The sequence below is a fragment of the Eretmochelys imbricata genome, chromosome 6, assembly GCF_965152235.1.
Source record: "Eretmochelys imbricata isolate rEreImb1 chromosome 6, rEreImb1.hap1, whole genome shotgun sequence".
NCBI lineage: Eukaryota > Metazoa > Chordata > Testudines > Cheloniidae > Eretmochelys > Eretmochelys imbricata.
In genome coordinates this window covers 22,186,208-22,209,665 of record NC_135577.1, presented here as the reverse complement: position 1 = coordinate 22,209,665, position 23,458 = coordinate 22,186,208, and the positions used below count along the sequence as shown (strand labels likewise).

The 23,458-nt window shown below is 48.3% G+C and overlaps 3 protein-coding genes across 8 annotated transcripts in view; 2 read left to right on the top strand and 1 right to left on the bottom strand.

The window, feature by feature from the left end:
- The window catches only part of IRF7 (interferon regulatory factor 7), a 27,076-nt gene extending 16,106 nt beyond the window's left edge, over positions 1–10,970 (top strand). The window contains exons 12-13 of one of the 5 annotated variants that reach the window (XR_013346316.1): positions 65–2,928; positions 4,657–5,409. Coding sequence is in view for 4 of the 5 variants with exons in the window: in XM_077818216.1 (XP_077674342.1) it covers positions 65–214 (150 nt within the window). In the remaining variant the exon portion in view is untranslated. Of the gene's footprint in view, positions 1–64; positions 5,410–10,036 lie in introns of those variants that run through there. The other 4 variants (XM_077818218.1, XM_077818217.1, XM_077818216.1 and 1 more) reach the window with 4 other exon arrangements.
- On the bottom strand, positions 5,474–23,458 carry LOC144265544 (malignant fibrous histiocytoma-amplified sequence 1 homolog). Of its 2 annotated transcripts, XM_077818214.1 has the most exons (11): positions 23,365–23,458; positions 20,825–21,704; positions 19,919–20,210; positions 18,699–18,885; positions 17,147–17,337; positions 15,337–15,818; positions 11,984–12,141; positions 10,064–10,223; positions 8,828–8,898; positions 7,638–7,744; positions 5,474–5,600 (listed from the first exon to the last, which is right to left on the bottom strand). In XM_077818214.1, the coding sequence occupies exons 1-11, from the start codon at positions 23,381–23,383 to the stop codon at positions 5,583–5,585; spliced, it is 2,565 nt and encodes an 854-aa protein (XP_077674340.1). In that variant the 5' UTR covers positions 23,384–23,458; the 3' UTR covers positions 5,474–5,582. The 2 variants fall into 2 exon arrangements, with proteins under 2 accessions (XP_077674340.1, XP_077674341.1); XM_077818215.1 differs by lacking the exon at positions 10,064–10,223.
- The window catches only part of LOC144265548 (uncharacterized), a 36,596-nt gene continuing 28,918 nt past the window's right edge, over positions 15,781–23,458 (top strand). The window contains exon 1 of the mRNA XM_077818221.1: positions 15,781–16,473. The gene's annotated coding sequence lies outside the window, so the exon portion shown is untranslated. The remainder of the gene's footprint in view (positions 16,474–23,458) is intronic.

The following is a 23,458-nucleotide window of genomic DNA, read 5'->3' as shown; positions in this document are numbered from 1 at the left end:
AATGCATAGCAATGTGGCAGCACAGGTGAACGCCTCCTGAGGGGTGTCTGTTTCTCTCTTGCAGCTGGTGCCTAAGTTCTGTGAGTATGTCCATGACATGGCCCTGCGGGAGGGAGCCTCGTCCCTGAACAGCGGGAACGTGAGCCTCCAGGTGTCGAGCTGCTTCAACAGCTTGTATGACCTCATTGAGCAGTACAACATGCAGATTGACTGAACCTCCTCCCCTCCCTAGGATCTGATCTGCATGTGGGAGAGCAGCATTGGCCCGTCCTTGCCTAGGTCTCTGCCTGACTGGCCTGCCTTTGAAAACACTTCCGCCTTTCCCCTGCCCACTTGCATCAGTTTGCCCCCATCAGGAAGTGTGTGTGTGAGATGATGGGTGGCCTTGTGGCTTAGCCACTTCACTGGACTCAGTAAAGCTGGGTTCAGTCCATGCTGTACCACCTCCTTAGTGACCTTGGGCAAGTCACTGCAGCTGGGGGCCTCACTTTCCCCATCTGTAAAATGGGAACAATTCCTTACCTCATAAGGTTGTGAGGATAAATGTATGTGAGGTGCTCAGATATTACAGCACTAGACAGCTCAGTCTTCCCTACTCAAGGCCACCAATTGAAAATAGAGATTTTTTTCCCCAGCTGAAATAAACAGGGTACCAGACACTGTGCTCTGAAGGTAGAAGCAAGAGAATCTTCCTCTCTGCTTCAGGAGCTCAGCAAGAAAGTCAGGGTGTGCACGGGGAGGGGAACGACGGGGGGGTGGGGCATACTCATCTACAGCACTGCAATGTAATGATCTTGTGTCTCTGTCTGGGCTGAGCTGGCTGGGTTTTAAGCTGAGTGAAGAGTGGTGACAGGGAAAAAATCCTTATCACTGCCTGTTGCTGACGTGAGTGAAGCAGGAGGGTGGGTCGTACAGTAGCCCTGGCCAGCTCTCCTGGGGTCACAGGGTTGTTACAAGGTGAACTAATCCGTCAGACGGTGACTTAGCCACAGCTCCTAACTTCCATTGATTTGAATGGAAGTTTGGAGCCTAAATACTTGAGGATCTGAGCTTTAATCAGCTGATAGACCACTATGGAAAAATCCCCACCCAGGGCTAGGAACAGGGAAGAGGCCCCTATAGAAGACACAGACTCCACTTTCTCCTCATGCTATGTCCCTTTCAAGCGCTCGCCTGTCAGAGGTCTGTGAAATGGAAGCACCCATGGTTCGGTAGATCTGCTAGACACGTCAGCTGTGCCCAAGTAGCATACAGACGGCTGAAGTAAGCAAGCTCGAGGAGGGCTGCTTTAAACAGCTGGGCCATGCCTCAGGCTGTCCCCTTACCCCAATGAGTTGAGAGGGGAACGAGGAGAATGAGTAACACCCTGAACAGTGTAGCGGAGGGGAGGCCCAGAAGCCACAACAGAGGCTGGTCCTGCTCCCAGTGGAATTTTGCCATTGACTTTCCTGGGAGCAGGATCAGTCCTATTCCAAAGTAGCTTGCTCCCCCAAATGTGCCTGGCTAATAAATTAAAGTTTAGTGCTGAACACTGTATTTTAACCTCTCCACACTCTGCCTGAGTTCAGTTTGCAGGCCCAGCCGCGCTCGGCCTTGCGCATGTTGTATGAGCCCATTTGCCCTACAACTCCTTGTCGTCCTTGAGCAGGGGGCGGTCACTGCCTGAACCAAGTCACACCGACAACACTCCACTTCATGCTTTGCCAGCTTCTTGCCCCACAAAGCACAGTCACACAAGAGAAAAACATGCCATGTTCCTGTAGTCCACCATACCACCGCCCTACCCCTTTTTCTGTCCCGCTTCCCTTGGACACCACAGCACGCACGTGCTGGCCTGCTGTCATCTGATGAACACACAGCATACATAGGCACAGATCCATAAAGCTGGCACTTTCCTAACCATACGTGCTCAGGGTAACCTGTTGTTTTAATGGGCATAGGCCAGCAGTTCTTAAACTATGGTTCACTGGCTGACTACACCATGCTCCTTATTTCCTGCACCTCTTCTTCTTTTTTTGGTAATTTATTTATTTAGTACAGTTTCAGAATGCTTGTCAAGGGCACCCAGAGTGTAGGCTGGGTGCTTTTTTATTTTTTTTAAACTGCAGCGTAGCCAAAATCTCAACACCTTAATTGCCTTTCAAACAGCCGCCCGGGCACTAAGTGCCACCGGTGCTCTGCCCATGTGAACAGTTGCGCTAGTGGCCACAGTGATGATGTGCGATCAGAGCAACGCTGCTTGTGCGGCGGGATGGGTCATAAGACATTGGGTCGTGACCAACACTGGACCAGTAGGGGAAGGCCGACTGCTGTAGACTACTGTCAGGCGAGCAGGCTGGACTCTGACAGGAGACCTGTATGAAACTGACATTGCACACTGGATGCTGTTTTCCTCCAAAAGCAACTACAGATGTTAGCTTTAGGACCCTTCCCTGTCCTAGCTTAGGGGTTGCTATTGCTAAGACACCCGAGTATCAGCATGTTATCTGAGCACTGAGCATCTGTGGAAAGCAGCAAGAGGGAGACGAGCTTATCTTCCTCTTTTTGCCTGCCCACAATTCTGAGCTGTATATATTTATTGGTTTAATATGATTCTGGGTAGTTTCAGTGATATGTCATTTGAAATTTCTTGCATTCCATGAGTTTAGGAACTGAGGGTGAGTGAGGCCGTAAACGAGTGGCAATCCACTTGGTCATCGCAATGTGTGCGTGTGTCACACACACACGGAGGTTGGCCTCCTCACCAGCAGCTCTAATTGCTTCCTCCTTTTCCTTTTAAGGCTGCTTGGATCTTTATACAGGTCATCCTGACTGAGCTGTGAGTCTCAAAAATGCAAGTGTCTCAAGGACTGACAGCTGAAAGTTTGATTTAAATAGAAAAATTAATGGACTCCAGGAAGTCTCATCCTCTGCCCTTCCTTTGAGCAGGCAAGGGCATTTTAAGAAAAAAAAGAAGGGGTGGAGGGGGCGTATAGAAATCAGGGAAGCAGGTCTTCCCAAACCTATGCACTGATGGAGCCCAACATACCTTACGAAGGGTGAGTGAAACCCTGGCCCTGCTGAATTCAGCGGGTATCCTGCCATTGACATCACAGGGGCCCGGATTTCACCTGGTGTGTCTGGCAGAATGTTAAGCACTAATATTAAAGTATAATTTATAGAACACCTGCCCCACTGTGGTACTTTCCCTAGGTTTTTTTTATTGCTTAGGTAAATTGGGCATGTTTATGTTTTAGCTTCCTTTTATTAGCACAGGGCTCTGTGTTTCATCCAAATGGACATTGGCCTAAGTTTTCAAAAGTGATTTTGGGGGCCCCGCTGGGACACTTTTTAAAAGGGCCTGATTGTCAGAACATGTAGAACACCTGCTCTCTCAAAGTCAGGCCTTTTAAGGTGTCAAGCCAGCACCCACAAACTGAACCCCTCTGCCCCCCACAAATCACTAGTAAATGTAGGTGATTGCAGGTCTGTGTACAACTCCCTGCTCCTGGATGGAATGTCACCTGTTTGAGTGGGTCCAATCTGGGGCTGACCTAGAGGACCAGCACTTGAGCAGCTAGCGAGGCCTTTGGCTTTGCAGCTGAACTGTGACTTCCAAATAGAGGCAAATCCCTTTACATGGGCTAGGGTGTAATTCAGTTGGTGTGGCAGTCCAGCCCTCTCCCAGCCAGCCTGAGAGTGGAGAGGGGCTCTTCTCCTGACATCTTGTACTGGAGTTCAGTTTTACACCACAAGCGGGTTGGTCTTTGCTGCTGTTGGCCTTACAGAAGTCGTTCCAGCATGAGCAGAAAGGCTTTAGGAGTCTAATCTGGCTCCAGCTGAATTCAGTGGCCAAAGTAAATGATTCCAGGGGGAGGTGAATCAGCCTCAAGGGGCTGCTTGCCTATAGCATGAGGAGGAGATAGACAAGGGCAAGAGGAGGGAGACATGAAAGCAGCAGGTCAAGGTGTGCAGGGTTGAAAACAGCCCCACACGCAACTGCCAAGATGTGCCAAGCCCCTTCTCCCTCTTCTCTATGGAGCAGCAGCAGGTCTGGTGCCTTCTAGCTCAGGTGTTGAAGGCTTTAAGTAGCATTTGACTTTAGTAATATGCCTTTTTCTAATGTCATGTCTCATGCAGCCAGAGGGTTTTTGCACTCTCTGTAGAGCAGGCATTGCATTCACTGGGAGAGGATTGCACAGCCCGAGAACACTCAGTGATTAACGAGACTGTAGCCTGACAGGGCGTAACTTGTCTCGCAGTGTTAGTGCGGTGTGTGGGAGGGATGGATGAGTCACAAGCCAGTCCTTCAGAAGCAGGCTATAACTAGGTTCTAAATGGTCCTTCCTCGTTATCTGCTGTAACGAGGAAGGACCATTTAGAACCTAGTTATAGCCTGATAATGATGCTCATGAGAAAAATCAAAGCACAGTGTATCCAACATGATTGCGTTACCAACAGCGTGTGTGGACACAAACTGGGTAGGGAGGCAGCCTCAGTACAAGCTGTACAGTAGAAGGGCCTCTCGCTATTGCCCTGAAATGCCAAGCTGATCTGAATTGGGTGCTACGGACTATTTTGCCTTTTTAATAAAATGACCCTTGTGATTTGATTTAAAAATTGCCTAACTCACATCACGGATACAGGGGGGATTGATTGTGTTCTCTCACACCTCAGTTGTGATCATGGGAGTTCCACACAAAGCAACACGTTAAAGCCCTTCATTTTCCTTCTCTCCACAACTTGGACTGCAGAAGGAAGTAGGAAATAAAAGGACACTAATGACCAGCTGCTTCATACTAAGCCAGAAAATCAAATTTCATGGATCAGCCTCTGCACTGCACCTTTGGGAGGCCATCAGTGAGTGTGTGTTAATTAAATATGGATTTTTGTAGTGTACTTTTTGATACTTGGTTAATTACTGCTACTTCCCATATGATGGAATAAATAGGCTGCTTCCCCAGAGGTTGTAAACTGGCATAGCTCCTGACACAAATCATGCTTTCAGCAAATCAGAAGACCCGGAAGTTCTGGTTCTTCGTTAACAGGCATAAGGTGAATATTGTTTCTTAGTGAAGAAACAGGGCCTTGATCCAAAGCTTAACAGGAGCCTTTCCAAAGGGGTTCAGTGGGCTTTGGCTCCAGCTGCTAATGTTGAAGGGATCACAAAATCTGAAAGCTTCTTTCCGTCTTCATTAAGAAATGTTTCTTAGAACTGTAATTGAGGCCAACTGTAATTCTGTTCTAACACCAGGTCAGTTTTCATACATTGTGCCAGTTTCTTGTGTGTATTCTGAGTAGTGCAAGCCTTTCAGCTACTGATGTGAGCGAAGCTCTCTGTTCACATTGCTCATCTATGCATCAGCACGGGCAGGAAAAGTGCCCTTTTCCCCTCTTGTGTCTGTGTAAATAAACTGACATTCCACTGTCCTCCAGTGGGTAGAAATTGTTTATTGCACAACACTGCCAGTACACACACTGCAAACAGTGAAATGGATCTTGCTGTACAGAGCGCTTAAGAGATTGCTTAGCGTGGCGCTCAACACGCTAGGAGTCTTGGCTAAAAGGACGTCCTTCTCAATGGTCCTCTTGGGCAGGCCGAGTCATTTGTCCAAGATACTCTGAAATAAGAAAGACAGTGACTAACTGCAGAGTTGCAGCTTCTGTTGCAAGAAAGCAAAGAAACTTGAAGTTTAAGCAGCCCAAAGTTTGGGAGTATTTGGCTCTGGAGTTCCAGTTCAGAACCCCACTTAAACAGAAAGAAAAAAAAAAAAACCAACACTATCAAGTTGTCAGACCACCAACCCCAGAGCCCCCTAGGGCGTCCAAGAAGTACACAGTGCCTGTCCCTGGAGCACTGCCTGCTTCAGAAAGGAGGGAAAACAGAATTTGAGTAAAATCAAATAAACCAAACCTCAGCCTGGCTCTATGGTGCTGTTCACAGCACAGCATTTCCATCTTCCAAGGGAAAAATCCAGGGGGGGTTGCTGCTTCCATATGCCAGACTGTGCAGCACACATTGTACTGGGGGGTTTCCAAAGCCTGAAGCAAGACCTGAGCCTCTTCACTGACCAACTCAACAGCCACAGTGAGAAGATTTGGAAAAGTGCCTTTTGTGAGTGCACGTGCAGCTAAGGATGCGCCCAGGTGCATCCAGCTCCCAAGACAGCAGGGTTCCCCTTGGTTGGTAATGCAACCAGTGCAGTTCCACTGGGCAAGAGGGGAGAAGTACACAAGGGGTACACACCCCACGTGAGATGGCCAAGCTCTGTAGGGGCTCCCTGCACTGGACAGTGGTGGGATCGCTGCCATCTGGGCTGAAGTAGCCTCTAGACATGGGGTTCCAAATCATGCCAAGGGCGTGGGGACGAAAGGACGCTTCCTTCATTCTCCCCCTTGCCCACAACCAAGTTTCCCTAGTGCCCAGCCCAACTATGCAGGCTGGGAACTGGGAAAAATTATTGGCTGCCCTGGAACAATGACCATGGGCTGCCACGCCACAATGCTTTTACCAAGGCCAGCTCAACCATCCACAAGGCAATTGGCAGAGCGATGCTGCAAGGGTTTAACTTTCATTTCTGTTTGCTCCTTATGTAACCCCCATTAACTCAGGCCCTTCACAGGGTCATTGGGTGACAATTCCATGGGAATCTCCATGGGGAGGTAACACCTTGGAGAACCGAAGCCTTAGATTATAAACGCCTTGGGACATAATTTCCCTGTCACCCCATATACGCCAACAGCACTATGATCTAAATTGTGCTGAGCACTGCAAGGACGGTCTCAGATTACACACCCATTACACATTTAAAGGAACTGACTTCCATGGATTTAGAATCTAACATGCCATCGCCCAAGTGATTTTTATATACATCAAGGATGGGGCTTTCAAAGTCCACCTGGGGATTTAGATGCCCAAAAATTCCCATCCATTTTAGAAAATCTCAGCCTAAACATACAGCGTCTCCAGTCATTTAGGAACAACACTGATAGACGCAGAAAGACTGATCAGGAAGAGGGGCAGAGACAGAAAGGCATCCTTCAAGCTAGCTGTATTCCTTAATAAAGAAGGATTGCTACATCAGGACGAATGCTGAGTCAGGATGACTGACACTGGAATCACAGGGTGAGGTTCTATGGACTGTGTTATGCAGCTGGTCTGACGAGACCACCACATCGCTCTGTTCTGGGCTTGAAATAGACGGCTCTATGAAGTCTGTCTGACCAGTGTTCCAGAGTGGGTATTTTCAGTTTGGCTCCCTCGTTGTTCTAGAGCCCGCTCTAATTCCCATTAAAATCAATGGAAAAATTCCATCTATCTGTCCCTGATCATCACTGTATCTGAGTGTATCATAATCAATAGATCACTTCCCCACCTGGGAAGTAGGGACGGGCTATTATTTCCATATTACAGATGGGAAACTGAGGCACAGAGAGGCTAAGTGACTTGTCCAAGGTCACCAGGAATCCACAGCAGAGCAGGGAATTGAACTTGGGTCTTCCAAATACCAAGTCGGTGCTTTAAACCACTGGGCCATTCTTCTCATTGACCGTGATGGGAGCTGGCGTTAGCACAAGCCCAGCTCCCCACAACAGAGAAAGAACAGAAGCCAAAAGCCAAGAACAAAACATGAGGAGCAAAGCTACAGCCAAGTTACCTGGCGATTGACGTGGATGCTGCTGGGGCCGAAAGATGTAGTCCCATAGCTAGTGACATAATAGTGAGCAGGGGGCGGGGGCTGCGGAACCTCCAGGTCACTTGGAACTGAAAGGAAAGAGAAGGAGACATCAGCGTGCCATGCCACAGCCATGGAGTGAATCCCCAAAACCCCCCACCCCACTGACAGTGTAAAGTGCTTGACACATTAACTCATCCCTCCTGGCAGTGGAGGCAGAGCCTCAGCCGGTGCCAGCTGGCTTAGCTCCATTGACTTCAGTGTAGCTAGGGCGATTTATACCAGCTACTCATCTGCGCCAGAACGTGAGAGGCAGATAACAGAAGCCTGTTGTAAGGGAACAGCCGAGGGGCCAGCAGGAGCTGGCCGCCAAGTCACAGTGGTCTTTAAATAAAAAAGAGTGGGGAAAATAGCTCAGAGAAACTTGGGAGTTTATTAGGAGCAGTTCTTAACACTAGGGAGCTGCCTGTCAGAGATGGATTGTAGGACACTGCATTGTTGGGCCTTTTACAGATGGGGAAACTAAGGAAAAATGGTTATGTGGGTCAGGGCAGAGCTGGGATTAGAACCCAAGTGTCCCAATTCCCAGGCCTTGTGTTGCTGTAAGCCCTGACCATGCTTATGGTCATGCTTATCTGATTACAGTCGTGCGCTTAGAAGACTCAACTGAGATCAGGGTGCCATTGTGCTAGGTGCTGTGCAAACACGGCGAATGGCAGGCCCTGCCCCAAACAATTCATGATCTACATAGACCAGAGACAGAGGAAGTATTAGCACCCACAGTGTACAGATGGAGAAGCACAGCAAAGAAAGACGATGACTCAGGGTATGTCTACACAGGGATAAAAAAACAAAACAAAACAGCAGCTGACCCCAGCTCCAGCGCTGAAAAATTGGTGTATAGACCTTCAGGCTCAGGCTGGAGCCCAAATGTTGGGACTCTGCGAGGGGGGAGGGTCCCAGAGTTCCAGCTCGAGCCCGAACGTCTAAAGCAATTTGTAGCCCTGCAGCCCGAGCCCAACAAGACTGAGCCAGCCGTGGGGCTTTTATCCCTGTGCAGACAAACCCTCAGTGACTCCTTGTACAAGGACACACAGGAAATCTTTCTACCTTCATCTTGTGGCAGAAACTGGCCCCTATGCTATAGCAGGATTCTAACCCTCTCCCCGTACCTTTGGGTAAAAGCAGCTCAGTTCGAAACCGATGGCCACATGTTCCACAAGTTTTAATTTCTTCCTTCGTCCTTAAAATAAAAAGAAAGGAAAAGAAAAAAAACTAAATTAAAGTGCCACTAAACACCTTTACAGCCATGGAAGACTCTTTGGGATTCAAAACAAATCATTTCTAAACAACTGCTCTTTCTAAAATGTTATGGACAAAAAAGAGAGAGAAAATGTTGCCCGTGGTCTAAAGGGAGGATTTTGTAATTGAGATACTAGACTGGTAGCCTGGGGTTTATTCCCAGCTCTGCCATGGGCTTCCTAAGAGACCTTTGCCAAGCCACTTAAAATGAAGATTACATAGCAGCAAATGGAGTTCTTTGAGATGAACCCCTGCATATTCCTGCTTGTGGGACCAAGACACCCGGGCCACAAGCCGGTGGCAATAGGGGAGTGGGAATATGCAGAGGTCACTCAAAGAAGGACCACAATTTTCAAAGCTAGGTGTTCAAATACAGATGTAGGGTCCCATTTCCAAAAGGGCTCAGAGTTGTTCCCCTTGAAGTCACTGCCAACTTCAAAAGGAGCAGAGTTAGACCAGGCTCAGTGCTTTTGAAAAATCCCACCCATAATCCCTATTTACACACCACAATCAAAGTGGATCAATTTTCAGAAGCACTCAACTCCCAGTGGAAACAATGGGACTTCAGAGGCACTCCGCCCCTTTGAAAGCCAGTCTGCTTTGGTTTGGATGCCTAAATACGGATTTAAGGCCTGATTCAGCAACGATTAGGTGCTGAATTACTTAGCTGTCTGGGGCAGGGACTGTCTGTTCTGTGTTTGTACAGCACCTACCACAATGCGGCCCATGACCAGGGCTTCTAGGAGCTACTGCAATACAAATAACAAATAATAATAGAAGTCAAGCACACACTTAAGTGCTTTGCTGCATAGCTGTTCAAGTGCCCAAAGTTGGACACCCAAGTTTGAAAATTGTGTCCTTAACCTCTTGGCGCTTCTGTTTCCTGTTCCGTAGAATGGGGTTAGTAGTTATTTGCTTCACTGGCATGTAGTGAGGATTCAGACTGTTGTAATGTGACTTGCTCTGCTCTGATGGAAGGAATTATAGACATGCAAAGAATGGGTCTGTTTTTTAGAACTGATCACCATTTGTACTGTGGTAGCAGGTGCTCACACCCCTACTGCGGATATTTCCTCTAGGAAAAACAGGTTACAGGACATACGTACACGGTGTTCTTGTCATCCACATCTGGCCAGAAAAATTCTGCAGGACATTCTGCCGTTCGACAAGGTGCCTTCATGCACATGTGGAGACCAGGCCACTCCTCTGAGAGCTGCCGGATGATGAAGATGATCGCCATGAAAAAATCCCATGTGAACTGGAATTCTTTAGATGAATAAGGGAAAGAACCGGCTGCTGTTAATCATCAGTTACCTGGACTTAGTTAGCCCATTTAGAGCACAAATGGTAACGGGCAGGCAAGAGTTGCTTGTAGGCTGGGTTATAGGCGAACAGTTGCACCAGGTGGGTTCTTTCCAGTTCACCCAGACTAGACACCCTTGAGGAGCAATTTAAAGGGTGGGGGAAAGTATTGTTGGCCTGACCCCATCCCACTCTGTGACAAGATCTATGCACTATATGCAGCATAGGCAAGAGTGGTAACGCAAGAGGCCTACAGGCCGGCATCCTGTAAGACTTAGCTTAAGCTAAGAGCATTTGCATATGCTGGGCCGTGGTATTTTGACCCCGATAACGAACTAGGCCAACCTGTAGGCTAGCTCAAGTCCCTAGCTGCCCATTATATGCAACCCCCCCTTCAAACCTGCAAAAGCCCCTAGACAAAACGCTGCCACAAGCAAACTGCAGATCTTGATAACGACAAAGTGTGTCAGCACAGTGCTAATTATGATCCTGTTTACTTTGGCTCCTTATAAGGCTTTATGAACAATGCTTGAGTGATAAAAATTAAGGAAACGTATCATTTGACTTGAATGATAAAAAACTATAGAAGACTGATATTCTAGGGGCAGGGCAGAGAGAGACCAGGGGGGCACCTGTGTGTGACCATCTCTGTCTTCCTCTCCCTGCGTGCCTGTATTCAAATAAAAAGGACCTTAGCCTGTTTGAACCAAACAGATGAGGTGACTCGTTTTCCACAACAGAAGGTGGACCAAAAAACAGTCCCCAAAAGCCACGTTGTGCCCTCCTTTGCTTATTATTTGTCTTGCCATAACACCAAGCAGCCCCAGGCATAGACCAGAACCCCAGGGCACTAGGCACTGTATAAACCGAACAAAAACAGAGTTCTTGCCCAACAGAGTTTATGGCCTCAAACTTTTATTTAAAAGTATTTTTCCTGCTTTTATTCCCATTATGGTAGTGAGGCCCTTCTTTCTGCTAGAGCACCAGAAAACGGTGACACTAAGACACTGAGCCGTTGGAGGGGAGGGAATGTTTAAAACTCTTTTAGGAGGGGATGGTTGTGCGAGTCAATGTCTGCGTAACTCAAACATCAAGAAGAGTTCCCTTTGTGAAAACTTCAGTCTCGCTCTCCCCTTTGAAGGCTGAGAAAATTCTGTCTCCAACCCGCCAGCAAGAACAGGGAAGATGCGGTCTGAGGATATTGCTCCTCATGCCAAGGTAAAACATAAAACTTAATGAAAGGGAGTAAAAAAAAGTTTACTTTGAAAAATCTCAACCTGATCTTAAATGTGGAATCGGTCTCCTGTCATCCCAGGCAGTTTATTTTGAGAGAGACACTGTGGGACCCCGATTTCATTAAGATCTTGGGAACACCCAAATCTTTAAGAAGTGGGAAGTTCTATTAATCAGGGTTTCCCCAGGTTAGAGAGAGATGCTCCAATGGGACAGGCCAGGGGAAGTCACATGGTTCTCTGTAGGCTAGGGAGCTTCAGAGAGTTCAACTCTTGGAGACACAACCCAGCTGTGGCTCACCAAGAGTCAGTAAGTGGGGATCATGCTGTACATGCACTGGACCAGCATGCAACACAAGTGCCAGTTTGTTTAGGGGAGTTCGGGTGCAGTATACGAAAGCAGATGGCAAGCGGACAACTACCCTCCACTCCCAGGCCAGGGAAAGCGAAAGAGAACATACTCAGTAGAGAAATCAGTGCCTTCATTTTCACCTGTCCTTTGCGCTGGCTTTCTGCTCCGGAGTTCAATATAACTATAGCCCTTCTGGTTGTTCTCTTTGATCAGCAAGGGTTTGCCACTGCATATGAGCAGGCAAGTGACCTTCGCAATCCAGTGGGCCGAGTAGAAGGAGCAAGCTTTCACCATGAGCCTGCAATGAGATTGGAGAGACATCAGCCAAAAGATTGAGACAGTTCTGCCCTCCAGCATCATGGAAACTATTTTCAGCCCCACCTGCTGCCAGAATATATGTAGCCAACCCCAGTTGGGACAACAATGGGGATTGAACCAGGGACCTCTCATACTGTATTAAAAACATGAGCATCTACCGCTGGAGCGAAAGGACTGAGACCCATTGCTAGCAGCTGGAGCAGACTCATTAAGAGAGCTGGCTGGGAATTTTTCTACTCAACATGCAGATTCATTGGAATCAAAACTTTTTGCGAAAATGTTCCAGATTCAAGAAAAAACTTTCATCAGCAAAGGTCTTCGGATCCAGGATGGAATTTCTGGTCAAAAAATCAGACCGAGTGCCCAGAATAGTGCAGAACTCAGGGGTGAGGCAAGTCCCTGCTCTGACTGATTCAGAGTAGTGTCTTGAACCTGGGTCTCCATATCCCAGGTCTGTGCCTCAATCACCATTGGCTAGTCTGGGGTGGGAGGAGCCTCTGTCTCTTTGCACAACAAATTTTGAAAGGTGTCAGTTTCGTTCCACTTCGGAACAAAAAACTCCAAAGCCTCTGCATTTTTTGCAACAATTGAAATGTTTTCTGGGCTGTCCTACTCGTTAACCCGGTGATACTCAGACTGAAGCTCGCAAGCCACAAGCACCTCCTGTGTCTCTCTGCAGCACAGGATATTAAAACACTGTGATTTAATTATTTACCAGTCTAAGTTATTAACCAATCAGGATGTTTTTACTATTTTATTAACCAATTGTAGTTGATAAAATGTTAATACTTGGTCAGTCATTTTGCTGAGAGAGAGAGAGAGAGAGAGAGAGAGAGAGAGAACACACACCTACAGTATGTATTATTTAGTATATAATATTTAGTGTATATATACACACTAGATATTTCCCCGTCATACTTTTAAATATGAAGATATTGTACTGTGGTAAATGAAACAATGAATTCATGCTCCTTTGGCTCTTTTGATCCCTTATTTAACTCCTGAATCACTGAGGTCTGAGTATCACTGCACTAACCTCTTCTGAGGCTCAGCCACTAGAGGCTGACAAAGACTCACATTCTCCTAGTGCATCTCTCTCACACACACAAACTCACTCACTCATTTGTTTCTCTTTTTTGCTGGCTTTTCCTTCCCTTCTAGCCCTAGAAAGGCCAGCAGTCAAAAGCTTCTTCCTAAAGTAAATAGCTGCCCCATACATCAGACAGCCTGAGTGCTTGGTACATGTTGGGTAGCTAACAATCCCACAGGCAAACCACAATATTATTAGTATGGATGGATGGATTCATACACGCATCTCGGAGAGTGCCTCTTCCTGCTTCTCTCACTCTTGATGCAGCAAGATGACACTGATTTGAACAAGCTACCTTGCCAACCTGGATCCGTTGGGTACAAATCACTTCTTTATGCAGAGATAAGAAACTTTAGAATGGATTGTTGAGTCTGCCATTCATTTTCTGGAAGGGAAGAAATGCCCTGGGCTCTAGTGTGTCATTCAGCAAAGAGGCCCAGCTTCCCCACCAGCTGTTAACAAAACCCCTCAATGCTCTAAAAGCTGCATGAACTGAAGCTTGGTGGCCAACTGAAAAGAAAAAAATTATCACCAAAACAAGACACTCCACTACACATACTTCTCCCTTAGTGAGAGGATGAGAGAACAAGTGACAGATGCGTAGTCAGGTTGCTTAATGCACTACTGGAAGGCACTCAGATACTACAGTGATGAGTACACCATAAAAACTTATACAGTGAGAATAGAATTAGATGTTCCTTTGAATATTGGGGAACCCCAGATCCTGACTGGATGGTATGATATGGCTGATAATTAACTCAAGAGGCGATGAATCCAGATCATGACACATTGTGTCCAAACTCATCCCCATGACTGGGTGAAGAGGAGTGTTTGTGAAGGTTCGGAGACGGGCTATCCTACAGGGTATAAGATCAACTGAACTGCAGGAGGAGGGAAACCTCACAACTTCTTCGTATTACAATGACTCCGACTCTCAGCCTTGCCCTGGCTGTAAGCAGAGATCAGCCAGAGAGGTAAACTACCCTAGCTGGATTTGTTTTTTTGCTGTGCTAACTCAGAAGTCACAGACAGCCAGACTCAAAGGGGAAGGCAATGACCCAGCAAGTCATCCAGGACTGTCTGAGCTCATGAGATGAAGTAGAAGATGCACTCCTTCACCATGGCATCCAGAGTTTGGTTTTTGCCCCACCAAAGGGATGATTCCAAGGAGCACAAGCTAGGTCTGTGGAAGTAGTTTGGGTGTGCTAGACCATATCTCCCTCTTCCCCATGAGTCCTTGCACAGTATATATGCCTCTTCTAGAACAGGGCTCTCTAAGAGATGAAGCTCAGCCATTGCTGGCTCTTTGTGAAAGAGAATATGGCTCAGCAAATGGGATTATGAAAGCGTCCTCCCCGTTTTCCTGTTCTCCCCTCCATAATGCTCCCTGCAGTTACTTTGTTCAGCTCTTCTAGATACTAATAGATGACTTAGCAGACCCATAAAGGCTGGAGACCAATGCTCCAGAGAACCCACCTCCCAGCACAAATCTCCACATGCATTTGGTTTGCCAACTCCCGGCGTTTCAGGATTACTGGCACACCCGCTTGGATAGAAATAAAGCCATAGAGAGGCATGTGATCAAAACAATATGCAATGACTTACACATGCAGCACCAATCAACACAAATGAGAACCATGCGTTATGAATTCCTGGGCAGTACACTGCTAACATGCCCTATTATTAATAATTTATATGACAGTAGCACCTGCAGGTCTCAGTTGAGTTCATAACTTCATTGGGCCAGGTGCAGTACCCACCCAAAGAGATTTCCACTCTAGGCAGACAGAGGGAGAATCATTCTTCCCATTTCACAGATGGAGAACCGAGGCTCCGAGAGAGGATGAATTGACTTGCCCAAGGTCACACAGAGTCTGTGGCAGAGCTAGGAGTTGAACCCAGATCTCTTGAGGCACAGTCCAAGGCCTTAACCACTAGGCCAACCTTCCTTTCGATAGCTATGAATTAATGTGTTTGTTTATACTAGTACCAATTACATGCTTCCCAGACAGACAAGAAGGAATGACCCCTGCGCTGACAGGCTCCCCAGCTCACATGGCCAAGGCAAGTGGGCTGGCTTCTTACCTTTGGAAGAAGCCCTCTGGGATCTCAGGTGAGAAGTAGGCCCGGATGTGGAGATCCTCCAGATGATCTCCTCCCCACCTCTCAGAAACCTCCTCGCTCTGGTTGAGATACGTGGGAAACAAGTAATAGGCCTCGCGGCAGTTCTGCGTTGTTTCCCACAGCTTCCCCGGCACAAACTCCCTGGCCCCTGGGTTGAGGTCCTTGGCATGCCTCACCTCCAGGCAGATCTCAAAGTGCTCCAGAAGGCTGAACAGCTTCCCCTTCTGGGCCTTGTGCCCTACCATCTCCTCAAAGACGTCCTTCATCCCTTCCAAGTAGAGCTGGTGCTTGACCAAGGCTCGCATGGCCCGCTGGCACAGCATGGCCTTCGACTTGAATGTCCACACCCAGTTGGACTGGTCTCTGATGGTAGCGTGTTCTCCCACCAGCAGGTCCACGGAGATGCTTTCCAGCTGCTGCACCAGGCGATATCTAACAAGGATCTGAACGGGAAGGAACAAAAGCTCAGCGAGCCAGGGAAGATTTCACTAATGGATGCAGTTTGGCTTAGGTACTTACAACACCCACATCACCATTATATCTGAGGGCCTCACAGTCTTTATTGTATCTATCCTCAACACCCATGAGGAGGGAGGGAAGTGTTCTAATCCCCATTTTATGCATGGGCAACTGAAGCACCGAGATTAAGCAGCTTGTCAAAGGTCACAGAGAAAGTCTGTAGAGAAGCAGGGAATTGAACCTGGTTCTCCCAAGTCCTCGGCTAGCACACTATCCTTCCTCCTAGCCTCATCTCCCTGCAACACAGCAGGCACAAGGCTCCTCCAGCAATCACAGGGAATGGGACCAGGTTCCTTCTACACAGCGCACACCAGTACGAGGAAAACAGAGGCCATAGTTGCATCCAATGAATGAGCTGTAGCTCATGAAAGCTTATGCTCAAATAAATTGGTTAGTCTCTAAGGTGCCACAAGTACTCGTTTTCTTTTTGCATAGTTGAACTGAGGCCGAAAAGGACTATTTTTAAAAAGGGGGCAAGGGGAGGAGAATCCGAATCAGAGGCATTCATTCGCTCTTCAGGATAAATTCAAATGCTATTGGATGGCTTCAAGAGACTGGGGAGAGGATCATCTAAGCCAGGTTGGTAAGAGCAGGGTCTAACTGTATTGTTAAATTTATTCACCAAAATCTGGATTACTACAGATAATGCACTATAAGTATCTTATGACTTTTAAACCAAACTTTGTATTTGTGGATAAGCACTATACCGAGATGTGCAGACACTTGTTCCTTAACCTGTGTATTATATAATTTTAACATTAGCTTTAGTAAAATGTTTAAATCTGCTGGCTGTGAAGATAAATTAGAGGCCTCAGTCCAGTTCCTAGTAGACAGTGTCCACATCACAGTGGTTAGATCAGGAGACTGGAATTAGGGACTCGTCGGTTCTATTCCTGTCCATGATTTGCAGCATGACTTTAGGTATTTTGCTTCCATTTACCTATAATGCTGACTCTTTCACATAACTTTGTTAGACGTCATTGATTGCTTGCAAAGTCCTTTGAGAAACTCAGCGGATTGGCCTTGGTAAGTGTAAGATCATCTCCGAGACTTGCCCCAGAAACTGAGGCATGGCTGGAGAGCAAAATGCCTTTCTTTAAGGCTTGTTCTTTCCAAACCACCCATCACTCTTGTGCCTGGACAACGGTGTGCAGGGTGGCATGAAACAGAACACGCAGGGAGGCAGGACACTGCTTCCCAGAGAAATAACCTGGTCATGGAGGGAGGGTTCTACAGGGACCCATACGCTCACCTTGAACATGGTTATTAGAAAGGCTGGCCGGAGAAAGACTGTGCTTTCCAGCTGCTTGATTTCTTCATACCATATAATCAGCCCGATGCGGTGGAGGTATCTCAGGATGTCCCGGAAAAGCTCTGTGCCCAGATGGCTCAGATGCTCTCGGCGGGTGATTTCACTAAGTAAGTGGTTGAGGTCCATTATGCCTAGAGAGAGAACAGGATCACATGGACACTACTAACACAGGGTTTCAAACAGCAGCTGAAATGCCAGTGTGTGGGTGCTTGCCCGAGGCTGAGTCCTAAAAGGGCCAACATATATCAGTGCTAACACCCAGGTCTTGGCAAATCCCACTCCAGGTCAAAGGCGACTTCTGGCAGAACTGGACTCAGGAATCCTGAAGCACCGGGAGGGGCGGGGGGCGCGGTGGGGAGCGGTGAGAAGAGAAGCTGAGTGCCTTTGTTTGCATGACAGTACCCAGGGTGCTTGTCCAACTCTCAGCTATTTCACTGCAGGGCTGTGGTAGGAGTATTCAGAACAAGCCAGAGGTAATTAGATATGCACACGTATACAGATATGTACCAGGCTCTTTGAAAAGGTTACTGAAATACACAGCTCTCCCCGTTATGGACCTAGTCCAGCAGTCCTTACTCAGATTAGTAGCTCCACTGAAGTCTAACCCTTTACATGAGGAAGTGTTTGCAGGATCAGGCCTTTGGCTGTGCGCTGCCAATATGTTCCTCTAAGGAACTTAATGCAGCTCAATCTAGCCCAACTTAAACAAGAATGGACTTATTTACCCCCAATGAGCCCAGAGTGGAGACTGATCACTGGGGCTGCTACACTTCCCCTTACTCCGCACAGCACAGGAAGAGAAAATCCACACAAGAGGAACAGAGCCTGGAGCACGGAGATGGCATTTCAGCCTAACTTCTGTGTCTGACATCCCTGGCTCTTGTAGGTTGAGCCAATAGACGCAGGCACAGGAATGATCTACACTGCAGCCAGGAGATCCTGCTGCCTCCCCAGTCTCTGGTTCTCAGATACACTTTGCTCATTATCTCTAGAACCTCTCTAGGTCTAGGCTAATCCAAGGTGGGCTATTTTAGAACATAACTAGGCTGGCCATGTGCAGGGATAGTGCTGCTATGTCACTGGCTGGAAACAGCAGAGCTCCTTAGTTACTAGACATACAGTGAAATCGCAGCCCCCATTGTGCTGACGCGGGAATAAACGGAAGACAGAATTGACTAGAATATGGTTCAATGCTCTGCCCTGCAAGAGAACGGGGTTTGCTTCCCAATCTCTCACCCCCTAGCCATGCAGCACCTGGGACTGCTACAGGCCACCACCGGCTTAGCTCCTAGATTGGAAACGGTGTTGAATCTCTGAACTGCCACCGTGTCTCCAGTGGACTAGGGAGCAGTGAGTTTATTGGGCATCAAAGGGAGTCCTTGGCCAGCCTTCCTTAGCCAAAAAGACGGTGGCTGTGGCGTAGGTCCCCTAACGCGGTGAACTCTCAGTGGGAAAGGGTGGTGGGGAGAAGAGATGATCTATCGACACCTACCATGTTCTGCTGTCCCCTCACTCTGCTCAGTATCTACGATTGCCGCTTCCACTTCCTTATAGACAGGGGGCAGCACTCGGATAACATTAGGAAATATTTCTTCATTCCTGACATGCTCCAAAATAGTAGTCTCAAGTTTTTTAATATCCCAGTAATTAGTGCAATTGACGGGAACAAGGTTTAAAATCTGGAAGGAAAGCACGCGGTTACTATGGAACACTCAGGGCGCCATATGCCATATTCTGTCTAGCTCGAGCCCTGATGCTCAAGCAAGTACTAATACATAACGGGTACCAAGGTCCTCTTCAGTTGGTGACGAAAGCCAAATGCTGACAGATTTTGGTGGGTTGTGGTGTTGGGGGGAGTTTTGTCTGTCATTTATAATGGTGTTAAGCAGCTAGTAATCATGGGCTGAGAAGGAAGATTGCCCAGTGGTTAGTGTACTGATCTAGGACTTGGAAGACATAGATTCAATTCCCAGCTCTTCCACAGACTTCCTCTGTGATCTTGGGCAAGTCATGTCATTCCTGTGTGTCTCAGTTCCCCATCTGTAAAATGGGGATAATAGTACTTCCCTACCGCCCAGGAGTGTTGCAAGGATTAAAATATTAGAGATTGCTCCTACTACTCGGGGCCCATACAGGTGCCTTAGATAGAGAGCAGTGTCCCAGAGGGGTCTAATTTCATGGGAAGAATAAGCAGCAGGCACAGAGACATAGGAGCTCTTTGAAATTCTGTTTTCATTAAGATGTCCCCAAGAACAAGAGATGGGGTGAGGGGGAAGAAAAGAGAAACAGAAAGTATCAGGGGAAAAAACAAAATGAAACTGTTTTCTTAATACTAAGGCAGGTTGGACAGAATATTTTAAACTCTGAACTTGACAAAAAATTATGAATTTTGATGAAAAAGTGCGGGAGGAGTCAAAATTTGTTTCTAAATATTTCCCCCATCCTCTCCCTTTTTTGTCCATCTTGTTTTTAAATAAAGTAGCTCTACTAATACAGATTTCCACAAAATTCACCATATAACCATTCTTTATAGCCTGGGGGTACCCCAGTGATGGGCTCATGATCCAGAGATTAAATTAAAAGCAGAGATTTAGTTAACTTCTCTGGGGCTGAGCACTAGAAGCTCCTTGGAAAAGAGACTGAGTCTCCCATTGGCCTGTACAGCATTGTGTACACCTATAGTGCTGTGTAATAACCAATCAATAGCCCTACAGTCAAGGTGCAGCTCTCCATCTCCTTCAGTCGGTCCCACTGGTCCACGTAGAACTCAGACTCCTCACTGCTTTCCAGGTTGTTGATGAAGTGGGCGAGGTTTGCCCTCCTTTCCTCCAGCATGGCCTGGATCTTGCTCATGATGTCCCGCTTCTTTTCTTCCACTTCCTCCTCAGTGCAGCAGTCTGTGTGGGTTCCCACGGGCAGGACCACGGAGTTTGGGACTCGCATGAAGAGGTTATTGATCCAGAAGCCAACCAGCTCCTGGAAGATGTCATTATTGAGCTGGTACCTGAAGAATCAATCAAACCAACACTCAGCCAGTTACTGCCAGTGCAGGGCATGACAATGTGCTCTGGGTCATCCCGAGGATTGAACACAACGCTGTCACAGTAAAGAGCATGTGTCTCTACAGCTTGAGCTAAAGGACTGTGTCTCCTAACTGGGGTCTGTAGCAGACTCGTTTTCCTCTATGGATGAGGCAGAGAAGAGGACAACATACACTGAACAGTGGCTTATCTCAACACCTTTCTCTAAAATAGCTGGTGTTGGATACATGAGACTGGATGATCATTCTATAGGCACTGCCCAACTGGTGTAGACTTATACATTCCACAATCAGCACTAGATACAGCAGCTGTTCAGTGGCTTCTGTAAAAGGAGTTTGATCTCCATCCAAGGGGCTGGCAGTCACATTGCAGAGAGGGCAGGCAGCATGCCTAGTGGACAGGGCATGGGACTGCACCTTGGGAGCCCTGGGTTCTATCCCCAGCACTGCTGCGGGACCTTGGCCATGTCACTTCCCTGCTCCGTGCCTGTGTTTCCCACACACACGCACACACCCTGTGCCTGTCTGAGCTAGTTAGATTGCGAGCTCTTCAAACAAACCCATTGCATAACACTTACTTCTGGAAGTTAATGACCAGGATGACGAGGGCCTGTGGGGTGATGAACACATGGTGGGTCACGTAGTACTCCAGCTGCCCAGCAAAGTCCCAGAAGAGAAACGTGAAGTCCTGGATGTGGAATTCGCTGATCTCAATCCCCACTGTCCGCTCCTCCTCAGACACCAGAACCACTTGCCTCTGCTTCAGGCTCTTACAGATAGTGGATTTTCCTGCCAGCGAGGCCCCCAAGAACATGGTCTTCACCCTCCTGTCTTCCTCCACATGGCAGTTCTGCAGCTGGCTGAAGTAGCTCAGGATCTGCTGGATGCCCCCAGCACAGACTTCATTGGGAGGCTCCCGCAGCGGGTTCCCATTTGCCTTGAACATCTTCAGCGGCCTCCCTTCGAACAGCTCCCTGGGGACCTGGCGCAACGTGTTATTCTGCACATAGAGCTCCTGTAAACTCACCAAATCCAGGACAGCTTGGGGGATGGCTCGGAACAAGTTGTTGGACAGGTTGAGGTACTGGAGGCTGCTGCTGCAGGTGGCCAAGTCCTTGGGCAGAGCACTGAGGCGGTTGTTGCTCAGCCGCAAGTGTTTGAGCCTGGGAAGACAGGAGAAGATCCCCTCCGGGATCACTCGGATTTGGTTCTGATTCAGTTCCAACTTCTCCAGGTGGACCAGGCTCTGTATTTCCTCGGGGAAGTCCGCAATCTCATTCTTGGACAAGATCAGCTTTCTCAAGTTGCCGAGCTTCGAGATCCCGGCGACGTGTTTCAGCTTGTTGCGGTCCAGGTTCAGGCTCTCCACTCTGGGGTCCTGCAGGACCGTAGGAGGCAGGACTCTGAGCCTCATCGTGGAGAGAGTCACTTTACTCGCGCGGTCATCTTGCTCCTGACCTAATGGACGGAACAGATCATTACAGCGTGTGAGCCTGATTTCCAAGAGCACTCCCACTGCTCTCGCCTGGAAATCTGGCTGCTCATTTAGGGGTCTGAAAGGAACGTGTTGGTGGCTGAGCACCGTTAGCCCCACGTTAATGTAGCACTTTTCCTCCCTAAGGGGCTCAGAGCACATCAAACTCTAAAGGGTCATTTACAGACCAATGAGAAGCTGCTCCTGCTGCTGCAGTGAAGCATGGGAGCGGTTTTAGCGGTACCTCCCCTGCACCCCTTACACAGCACGAGACGACAGGCGGGAAGAGGACATGAATATTGTGTCTGATTGAAGCTGCAGGGACAGTAGAACTGCAGGGCTGGAAGGGATCATGAGAGGACATCTAGTCCAGCCCCGTGAGGCAGGGCCACATCAACCTAGACCATCTCTGACAGGTGTTGGTCCAACCTGCTCTTACAAACCTCCAACGACGGGGATTCCACGACCTCCCTTGGAGGCTTATTCCAGAGCTTAACTACCCCGATCATTAGAACGTGTTTCCTAATATCTACACTAAATCTCCCTTGCTGCAGATTAAGCCCATTGCTTCTTACCCAACCTTCAGTGGACATGGAGAACAATCGATCACCAACCTCATCACAGCAGCCCTTAAATTACCTGACTTGAAATTTGACTAGGAGACAAGTTTAAAGAAGCCATACTCTCTCCCAAAGTGCCAAGGGATCTTTCATGCCAACGGCTCAGGGCCCCTGGGCAATCGGCTCAGGGCTGACTCAGCTAGAAATGCTACCTGCTGAGTGCTCACTAATGGGTTTCCCCTCAGGAACCTACTGAGCCGACCCACGCTCTTTGCTGGCAACAGACAGGGTCACAGCGTGAGGCACACCACTGCAGCTGTAGCCATCTAGATGTATTCATGGCTCAGTGGTCAGGAGCTGAGTTCAGGACCTTCCCTCAGGCCCTCACTGCCCTTGAAGTCTAGGGACCCCCCAGGCAGATATATTGGGATGCCCGGGGGGAGGGAGGGGGACAGACACAAGGAGTTACAGCTTGGGAACTGCTGGCAGCCAGGGCGTCAGAGGGACTGGTGTTGTAAGCAGAGAGGTCTGGGTGGGAGGAGCAGCTGGGTGAAGAACCACCCCTGGGGGCTCAGAGGGACTAAACCCCTCAAGCAGAAGCCTAGCTGGCCATCCCCAGCCCAAATAGGAAGGGTGCCTACAGCAGAGGGGTAAATGCTGGGGGGGCGAGGTCTCTCCATGGGCAGAGGGGGCTGTTCTAAGCTAAAGTAAATGAGACCAACTTCTCCATTCTGCTTCCTGTCTGGGCCTACGGCTGTGGTGCATCCTCACACACAGCTCGGAGCTCAAGAGCTGAACTCAAATGACTCTCCCCACAGTACAGATCCTTGGGAGGTCTCACCCCGCATTGAGAAAGAGTTAACACCCCTCCTCTCCCCCCTCCCCCCACATCCTCCCCTCTCCATCCCCACATAGGGCAGAGAAAATACATCTGCCTCTCCCCATTCCCCCTCCCCCCCCCGCTGGGGCAGTGAGTGAAACAGCAAAGGCAAATCTATCTCACTTCCTCCCTCCCTTCCCCCCCACCAGGAGGAGTTTGGGGCTGGGCAGAAGAAATAGGGAAAGGGGGTCGTTTGCTACTCACAGGCTCTCTGCTGGGCCATGCTGTCCTTTCCTGCCTGCAGCAGCTGCAACAGCTGGATCCTTTCTGAACCTCAAACGTCCCTTCTGCAGTTCCC